Genomic DNA, 10,304 nt, shown 5'->3' on the forward strand with positions numbered 1-10,304 from the left:
ATAATGAAATTATTCTCTTTAATATCAAGTTAGTAAGGTTATTTTTCCGCTATATCTACAACCATCTATGACAGGTAAAGAAGCTTCTATGTCAGATAGTCTGCATTTCATGTTTTTCTTCAGTCACCCAAGTTCAAGACATTGTTTACATGAATTCAAATCAGAATTCAAGTAACATTTCTATAGAAAGTTGGCACACACACACACAAATGAAATCATGAAAATCTTTAAATGTTTTCTCACCAAGATGCAAGCCTCAGATTCAGGAGGATAACCCGCCTCAGAGGTATAGAGGATACTTGATGCCCTCTTCTGCCCTCCACACACACATATAGGTACATGCACCTGCACATGTGTGCACACTTATGCTCATATATGTACATAGACACATACACCCATAAATAAATAAATTCTCTTAAAAATACTTGAATTACAAAGTGGTCAAGGATAATGCAAAATTTCATATACCTGGGGTTTATTTCACATCAGTAGCAAAAGATGAGGTTACTAGAAAACAAAACACCTTTTTGTTTGCTTGTTTGTTTTGAGACAGCGCTCCCTGTAGCGCCATCCTGCCACGAACTCACTATGTAGGCAAGGCTTGCCTTGATCTCACAGAGATCTGCCTGCCTCCGTTACTGTACTGGGATTAAAGGTGTGTGTCACCACATCTGGCTTAAAACACTTCAGAATTACAATCATTTATCATCTGGCTTAAAACACCAGAATTACAATATTTATTTTTCTAAAGTATTGTCTTAAAATATGTTCAATGGGGAAAATGATTTGTAAGCCCTAAAGGAAAAATAAGAGAAATACACTAAGTGGTAATGGGTGGTCACAGAAATAACAATAGAAAAAAAATTCCACAAAAGGCAATTTATCTTTCAGTCATTTACAATGAATATTGTAAATGCTTTGTATACCAGCTTGACAAGCAGTCCTTACAAGGGGCACAGAGTCATGTACAGATGATGCTTGAGGCAGAGTATGATCACAGCACTCTCTAGTCTTCATAGTCTGCCATTTCACAACTTCCCAAACCATATCATATGATGAAAAGTACCTCATGTCCAGGGCACAACAGAGACAAGGTGTTGGGAAGGGAAGTTAAATATATGAATACTTTTCTTTCTTTTGTTAATCTTTTTTTAAAAATATTTTTTTATTTATTATTTTTATTTTTTATGTGTACCCGTGTATTGCCTGCACGTAGGTAAGTGCACCCATGTCGTGCAATGCCCACAGAGGTCAGAAGAGGCTGTCGGATTCCCCTAGAACTGGAGTTATGGACAGTTTTCACCTGCCATGTGGGTGCTGGAATTCGAATCCGGGTCTTCTGCAAGAACAGTCAGTGTTCTTAACCACTGAGCCATCTCTCCAGCCCCTTGTTTAAATCTTATACAAAGAATTTCTTCACCCTATACCAAGGAGATTCCTCTCCCACATTAACAGAGAACCCAATTTTAGCAGGATATAGAGAAAGAAATTTGGTCCTGACAACTATGATTCAAGAGTTGTTAGTAGAAAGCTGGGTATAATAGCCCCCACCTGTAATCTGGTACTCAGGAGGTAGAGGCAGGAGGAATTTGGGGATGGCCTGAGCTACACAGTGAGGCACTTTCTCAAAAAGGAAGCTAGAGCAACTGAAGGAAAAGGTTCTACCCTATAAAGTTATACTGAGCAGCTGGCAATTGCCAGATGTGAAGCAGGTTCATACTATTAAAGGAAAAAAAGATATCCCAGGAGTTAGGGATTCAGTTCAGTGGTAGAGCACTGCCTAGCAAACACAAAGCCCAGCACAGGGAGAAATTAAAAAGATATTCTGAAGATACAGTTACTCTTCAAGGCTCAGTGCTACCATTAAACAGCAGTGTGTTTGGACAAATCATTTATTAGAGTTGATTTTCAGTTTTTACATTTGTAGAACAGAATTGGCACTTACCTTAGAACAGTAGTGGTGTGAGATAATGGATGTGAAAATGAGTTAAACTATAAGTCTTATGCAGATAGTATTTTCCTCTGGACATATGTGAACCTAGAAATTTACAGCCACTTGTGAAAGAGATGTACTCTTGCTCTGGAGTGTGTTACTGAATATGTTAGAGCTGTAATGAAATGCTGCTTCTAATAATGTAGTTATTAAAAACAAGAGCATTTATTTTTAAATGACAGTAAAACTAAAAATACTAAATAATTAATAACATAAATGTCGACTAAAACTCTAGGACATGAAATTGATCATAAGTGTGAGATGTAACAGCACTGGTTGTCAATACCTGATGTGCCAGTTCATGAGCGATAATTTTGGTGACCAGTTTTCTATCTGCTACTGAAGAAGTAGTATTGTCATACAGAAGTGTCTCTTCTCGAAATGTAAGCAAGCCCCAATTTTCCATTGCTCCTGCTTCAAAGTCAGGAATGGCCACCAAATCTGCGCATAAGAAGAAAGAAGACATTAACTTCTCCTCTAAGGAACTCTCTAAGTCAAGATACTTCACCCAATGAAGGCAGTGATTTCTTCATGCTTTTTGACACATGGAATTTTCCTTTATTTCTAGATCTACATGCTCTTTACCTAGCTGTCAAGAGAGGAAGACCTGAGAATGCCCTTTCAGTATCAACAGTTCCACTGTACCCTGACAAGGTGAAAACAACAAAACAAGCAAGTAAGCAAACAAACAAACAAATAAAAACCAAAGACAAACCTAATTCCTTTACAATGAATCAACTTCCTAGACCAAGTAGGACAAAGTTCAAGCTAACTCCCATTCCTCTTCTCCAGGGCCAGCTTCACACTGAACAGAACTTAACTCCTTTTGCTTTCATAGGCCCCCAATATGCTTTTATTACTTGAATCAGGAATATCTTGGAAGTTAAGAGTATGTCAAACAATCCCTAAGCAAATTTCGATAGCCCCATAAACTTGTAAATAATCTAAGTAATTTAAGCTCCAAGTTTGGACATTCAAAGAATCTAAATAATCTTAACAAGTGGAAATTTTACAGCATTACCAATGTTTTTTTGGTTTTATTTTAGAATAATTCTGGAAAACAATCTAAAAACAATTTGCAAAAACAAATCTTGCTTATAAATTTCAATAAAAATCAAAGATAGCTGGGCATGGTGGAATAGGCCTTTAGTCTCAGCACTCAGGAGGCAGAGGCATGCAAATCTCTGTAAGTTCGAGGCCAGCCAGGTTTGCACTATGACCTCTATGCCAGCTGGGGCTGCATATTGAGAACCTGTCAAAAAAAAAAAAAAAAAAAAAAAATCATGAGGAATGACACCCTAGGTTGTCCTTTTATCATCAAATCTTAAGTGGGTACTGAATTTCAAAATAGTTCTGATAAAACTTAAGGAGCTTCACAGTGGTGTCCAAGGCATGGTGAACTTGACCAATCTTTTCTGGTACAGCATATACAGAAACCTAAAGAAAAATATACACGCATGATGTAAAGATAAGTATAATTTAAAACGCCATAACAGCTGAGCACTGTCAGGGACAGCATCTATAAAAAATGCAGATTATGAGGCAAGCATAATGGTGCATACCTTTAATCCCAGTATTTGAGAGGCAGAGGTAGACAGATCTCTGTGAGTTTGAGCCAAGCCTGGTCTACACAGCGAGTTCAGGCCAGCTGAGGATACAGGGAAACCCTGTCTCAGAAAGACACACACACACACGAAATGCAGATTACATAAACTCTTTTGGGAAAGAAACTCTTGTTTATAGTCTTTCAGTCCAGAGAGCAAATCCCACCCATAACTATATAATCATGTTCAAAAATCCTCTTTCTCCTTGCTTTTATTTTTTTAAGCTATCACAACATCCCAAATAAACTAGTATAAACAAGCGTGGGTCAGTCATGTTACAGCAATTTATAAGCACTGTTCCATCTAACTCTACATTCTTCCTCTCCCACTACCTACAACTGCTCTTACTTATGAACTCTGAAGATGGTGAATTATCTAAAGCACAAAACAAAGGTATTAATTCTTTCACCACTGATTTATCATGACTGTCATCTACTAGGCATTACACATGAGGAATCATATTGAGTTAGTTCTAAAGTTAACATACAAGGCAAAACTACACATTTATTAAAATTATATTATTTTATTAAACTGATTAGATATCAACATATTCTCCTTCAGTAAGTATGGCCAGCTAGCTTCTCTTCATATGCTAGGGCAGCTTGCTTGTTTGTTCATTGTATTTCAGTTGTTAGCTTGCGTTTATGGATTATGTAACACAAAAAGCAATCATATTGTGAGACCCTTACACTGTGCGTAAAACACAGCAACTAAACCCAACTGAATGAAGGGGAAATTTGGGTTCCACCATACATTCACACCAGGCCATTTGCTCACAGAGAAAGCAGACAGAATGACACACTAATTAAATCTAATTAAATACTTATTCTCTCTTCCTTTCTTTAAATTTGGGATAAATGCATACATTAAATAAATATGATGTGACTGTAAGAAAAACTGAAACCTGACCAAAGGATCTAATTATTTCCAATTCTAGATTGCAATAGTTGGAGGAAAAGATGATTTAGACCTTTTCTTCTTTCTTCTCTACTTTTTTTCTTTTCCTTAAAAGAACATACGCTTTAATTTTTTTTAAAACTACAGATGCATCATGTAGTCATTGTTATCAATGTTATTACAAGAACAAGAGGGGGCTGGAGAGATGGCTCATCAGTTAAGAGCACTGGCTGCTCTTGTGGAGCACTAGGGTTTGATTCCTAGCACCAACTGAGCTATATCCCCAGCCCTTTAGCTACTTTTATTTTGAGACGGCTCTTTCTAAATTCTCCAGGCTGTGCCTTGAGTTCACTCTGTAGCTCAGGCAGGCCTTGAACATGTGATCCTACTGCCTCAGCCTCCAGAGTGAGTGGATTACAGGTCTGCAATACTAGTCCCAGGAGCAAAAATGTCTTAAACAGCATTCTGGGCTGGGTAAGAGAACTCTGAACACTGTTGAATGGGAGCTTGGGTGCAGCTCTTTGGTAGAGCAGGGGCTTAGCATGCCTGTGTTAAAAAATAGAGAAAAGTAATAACAACAAATAAACAAAAATCCCAATCATTGTTAAATATCAACAGTTAACAGTCAACTGGCACCCAGGCCATCTATTTCAAGGACCTTATGAAAGATTTCTAAACTATGAAGATCCTTGGTTAATCCTTTAGACTGAGGAACAGCAGATTTGGTGGATTTAACTCGTCTGCTCCTTAAATTCATAAAAACAAAAATAAATTAATAAAGCAAAACTAAATCTTATTACTCCCAGAAAAATAATACAATAATGTAAGATCTAAAGGAGAGAATATGCCAGAAGCTGCAATAATAAAATTAAAAAAAATACTGCTCTTTCTAAAACAGATAACAACATATGCAGAATGCATAAATTTCTAAAATAAAGACACAACCAGTATTGAGTCTATTCCCAATATCTAACAATTGGGATGGCACTAGAGGGGAATAATACAGACTGTGGTGTGTGCCAGGCTAACAGAGACATTTGGGGTAGACATGTTTTTAAAGGAAATTTTGAACAAAAGCACGTTTGTGACTAAATGTGAGAAATTAAAATTGTAGCTATATCGAAAATACTGATGAGGGTTCTATTTAAATGCTGAATGTCAGATGTGGTATTCACCTCTGATTAACCAAGATTAAACTGGTTCTACTAAGTAGCCCATCTATGACAAAACGAAAGCAGGAAGCAGGAAAACAGAACAAAACCAAAACCTCAAGAGAAACTTTTAAAGCAGAATATTTCATAAGTGGCCCACAATTTTTCAGGTAATCTTGGCATTCCTGAAGGGAGGGAGACAGATTCTTATGTCTCTTTAGAATGAATCTTTCACTTTTTACTGAAGAGAGAAATTTAAGAATATTGATCCTAAGGCCTTGCTCATGTTAGGCAAACACTCTATCAATGAACTATATCCCCCAATCCTGTTGTTCAAGGCTCTGATATCAAAGCAGTCTCTACTAACAGGACATATACAGTAACACAGTCAATTTTGGCACTTTTAGTTGGTTGATAAGAATCACTTGAGTTAAACTCCACTTCTTTATTCTTGTTAAATAGAACTACTGTTGAATATTACAAAATAGAAGCTACAGTTCAACATCTTAGCATAACAAAAATCCTTTATTACATGTCACATTTTGAGTTTCTAGTCATCACACTTACACAAGTTATTAATGTTACTTGATGAAGGAAGCAACGCATTATGGTAGAAAGTGAAACTGGCTATCTCTCATGGGCTATGTGATCTTAGGTCAATGACACAACCTCTTTGAGACACTGTGCTCTCATCAGCAATATGGGACTAATGCCACTAATATGTATGCACATGTACATGTACATGTAGAGGTAGGTGTGTGTGTGTGTATAATATGTGTGTAATAATAATAATATAGTCCTGGAAGGTGAGGTTTAGAGAAGATTAGAATGTAATCTCTGCACAAACTTAGAGTTAATAAATTGTGTAGGAAAGATTCCAAACCAGGGAGATATAGGGTCTTGCTAAACCATGCTGCTAGTAATAGAGAGAAATCAAAGCTACCACCACTTCCTAAGAAAGTTCCTAGAAACTCCTTCTCAATCTTTCTTCCCAGTCATGCACATATACATGGGGGGTATGGGCTCTATATGTAAATACTAAATAATTATACTTTGATATATCAAAGAAGTCACATTGGAACAATTAAAAATACAGCTGAACATAAGGAAGACCTTAAATATCAAAAGGATGAGTTTCAATGTCATTCTAAAGGCATCACAAAACCAGCATAGCAGATGGGGTGGGGGGACAGGAAGGTAAGAAAAGAAGGAAGTAGGTGCTTAAAAAGAGTCTTTTCTCCTATAGCATCAGTATGTGAAAGATTAGCTTTGTCAAATCTCTACTGCAAAATAAAAACTTAAAACAGACAGATACTAATGACAACAACAAAGAAGCCTTATTAAGCAATCAATTTTGAAAAAACCAGCCCCTAAAGTTAAGCAATCTTACTCATTCTCTATGAGTAAATTCGATCAGGACTTGCTTTTTGACCCCCTCTTCTGGTTCTAGGCACTGAAACCAGGGTCATAAACATGCTTCAATATAGGCAATATTGCCGAGCTATACCCAGGCCCCTAAGATTTTTTAAAGAGTAATCATCTCATTTTACAGCCAATCCAATATAATAGCCACAAGCCACATAAATGCTACTGTAGCTCTTGAAATATGGCAAGTAAAGCCAATAAAGATATTCTTAAAATTTAATTAATTTTTAGTTTAACTCTAAATAGCTATATAAGGCTAGTGACCACAGTATTATACAGCAAAGTTATAGAAATTTTAGATTTTGTTGTCTTAATAGAATTCTCTTATAAAATAAGAAACTTGAAAATCATTGACTTTCAGGTATTAAATGAATAGCAGTAAATAAGAGTTAAGCAAGAGTAGCATTTCTGGTATAAAATGTCAGAATACTATCTAAAAATTTGTCTTCCTAAAACCATCATCAAGAATTAAATGGATTCCACTTATGGGGCTGGAGAGATGGCTCAATGGTTAAGAGCACTGGTTGCTCTTGCAGAGGACCTGGGTTCAATTCCCAACACCTATAGGGTGGCTCACAACCATCTGTAACTCCAGTTTGAGGGGATCTGGTGCCCTCTTCTGGCCTTTGTGGACACTGCATGACACAGGTGCATACATGTAGGCAAAACACTCATACACACAAATAAGTAAATAAATAAGAATTAAAAAGACAACTTCCACTTAACCTATCATAAACGGACTTTCAGACAAACACTGTACCAACATACCAGGGTTCCATTTACATCCTGACTCAGGTTCCTCATCTCCCCCACAATAAATGCAACCAGGTATGTGCTCATCTTCACACTTTCAGAAAACTCGTCCTGAACAAGACCATCTTCTATAGGAATTGAGGACTTCTACAGGCAAAGAGAAAAGATGACAGTTTTATAATTGTAGTAATAAATGACAGACTGAGAAACTAAAATTTCATATAGGCAATAATTATATATTTTAATATCTCCACACAAGTTTCTGGAGAGAGCCTGGCCCTTCATCAAGAGGATATACTAAGTACAGCAGAAACCCCAACATTTGTCAGGTGTAGCAGTGGTTCTGTTTCTTCATTTAAAAACCCCATCACTCTCCCATGCCCCAATGACCTAAGGAGACTCCACTTTAAGACAAAAGAACCACAGGTAAGACATCACTCCATACGATCCAATGCTCGATGGAGGACTCCAAGAAAGCTTAGTGAGCTAAAATGTGTTAGGTCACTGGACCTAGGTCACTTGGTCACAAACACAAGATCAAGAATGCCAGCAATTCACCTGATTTTCCAACCATGAATCAAATTGTTTTGAGATACTAGGGAAATAGGTGCCCACTTCTTTTAGATAATGATTAAGGCGAGGAATATGGCTAGAATTGGTACTGTGACAGTACTGTATTGGTTAAGGAAAGATCATGCTGTCTGTTTTCTGTAGGGACAGACTGTCCTGTTGGCTGTGGCTGCTCCTCACCCCTAGCCACATAGGTTCGAGGAAGCACCCACAGGCTGCACACAGTCCCTCAGGTAGATACAAAAGAAACTCTAGGTTCTGTTGAGTGTAAAACTTCTCTACTTGATTTTATCCCCAATACCTCCCCCCCATGCAGAGCTAGTATTCAAGAAAGAGGTTTCTGCTCTTGTTGTTAATCTTCAAGTGACAATAAGGTCAAATTATCATTTGCCAGAACACCAAGAGGAATCACAACACTATAAAATAACACTATTTATAAGAGAAAATTCATAATGTCTCAGAAAATATCACTAACCTTGTACTGGTTCAAAGTATTAATACCTGCACAACTGTGAAGTAAAAAGACACTTCGCACCCCCTACCCATCCAGTCAAACTCCTTCAGGTTCTTTGTGTTCCTTAAGTGCTTCTCAGACTTCGTTTTGATTTTTATTTAACTATTTTCAGAAAGAGCACTTATGTATATGATTCTAAATATTCCTTCATTAGCATAGGTAGTTACAAGGAATCCAACTGTTCTTAAAGCTACAGAGTCACTCATAGATTTTACCTTCCCAGAACAGAACAAACAGTACCTTAGGCATATTAGATAAAGCAGTGTGGTGCTCATCCCGTATGATCTTGATAATAAATATGGCTTTAAATGCTGGTTCATCAAAACAAGGAAAAGCAGATCTTGCTGCCAGGGGTTCAAACTGAGTTGCTGCAAAGTACCTAAAACAAACACAAATTCAATCCAATAGTTATTGAACATCTACTAGACAGGTCATCCTGCAAAGTACTAGAGTTAATAAGACAAATACATTACAATCCCAGCCTTTAAAGAACTCACAATTTACTGAGAGAGGCAGAGGTCTATAAAGTTCACAGACACTGCCATTAGGCTGCAAATCATATCAACAGTGAGAGTACAGCAGTGGGATGAAAGGGTACAAACAAATGCTGCTGGAGCTTGAAGATGCTGTAAAGAACTAGTACAAACTCTACAGAGGACCTGAAACATGAAGAACACTTCAGAAAGTACAGAAGAGAAGAAAGTACACTGGAGAAAGAAGGCAGCACAAGGAAGAAAGCAGCATATGTCCAGGGGCTGGGGAAGCTGTTGAATGTTGCTGGATTTGAAGTCACGAAAGTCTTAAAGTTTCCAATGGAAAATCTGTAGGGAGGGTTGACATTAATTGCAACTAAACTCTGGGTTTACAAGACTAAACCTCAAATTTATAGCATGCACTTTTCTGACAATAGAATAAAAATATCCTATAATAGTATCCTACCTTTTTTCTTTTCAAAGATGAATAAAAAATTTCTCCCCCTTCCTTAACACAGCAGCAGCAGTAGTTAAGATTACAATACATACAAAGGTCCTGAATTACAGGTAGTATGAAAAGCATAAAAAGAAGCAAGAGGTGAAGACAGATTTTTAATCAATGAAGAAAGCCGATCTCCATGTGGGAGACCATCCAAACAGCCCCAAAGAGTATCAGGGCAAGTTCAGTGCTGCTCTCTTGTGTCAGCTCAGGTACCAGTCAGCACAGCCACTTCAGACATGACCTCTGTTTCTTAGTACTTAAATTTTAATTTCTTTTCTACTAGAAAAGAAAGAATACTGGATTTGTAATTTTAATTTATGAGCCACATGACCCGACAAATCTATGACCTATATCTCAGATTCTTATTTTTTATATTATGAGTGAGATGGGATCACCTGCCCAAAAGAAAGAGTGTTGTCAGA

The 10,304-nt window shown here is 37.2% G+C and overlaps 1 protein-coding gene across 1 annotated transcript in view; it reads right to left on the reverse strand.

Moving 5' to 3' along the window:
• The window catches only part of Lnpep (leucyl and cystinyl aminopeptidase), a 113,258-nt gene that overhangs the window by 47,743 nt on the left and 55,211 nt on the right, over positions 1–10,304 (reverse strand). The window contains exons 3-6 of the mRNA XM_008830542.3: positions 9,148–9,286; positions 7,839–7,970; positions 3,316–3,430; positions 2,280–2,440 (exon numbers count right to left, since the gene is read on the reverse strand). Coding sequence (XP_008828764.1) covers positions 2,280–2,440; positions 3,316–3,430; positions 7,839–7,970; positions 9,148–9,286 — 547 coding nt within the window. The remainder of the gene's footprint in view (positions 1–2,279; positions 2,441–3,315; positions 3,431–7,838; positions 7,971–9,147; positions 9,287–10,304) is intronic.

Source organism: Nannospalax galili, unplaced genomic scaffold (assembly GCF_000622305.1).
Source record: "Nannospalax galili isolate Female #2095 unplaced genomic scaffold, S.galili_v1.0 scaffold1014, whole genome shotgun sequence".
NCBI classification, from domain to species: domain Eukaryota; kingdom Metazoa; phylum Chordata; class Mammalia; order Rodentia; family Spalacidae; genus Nannospalax; species Nannospalax galili.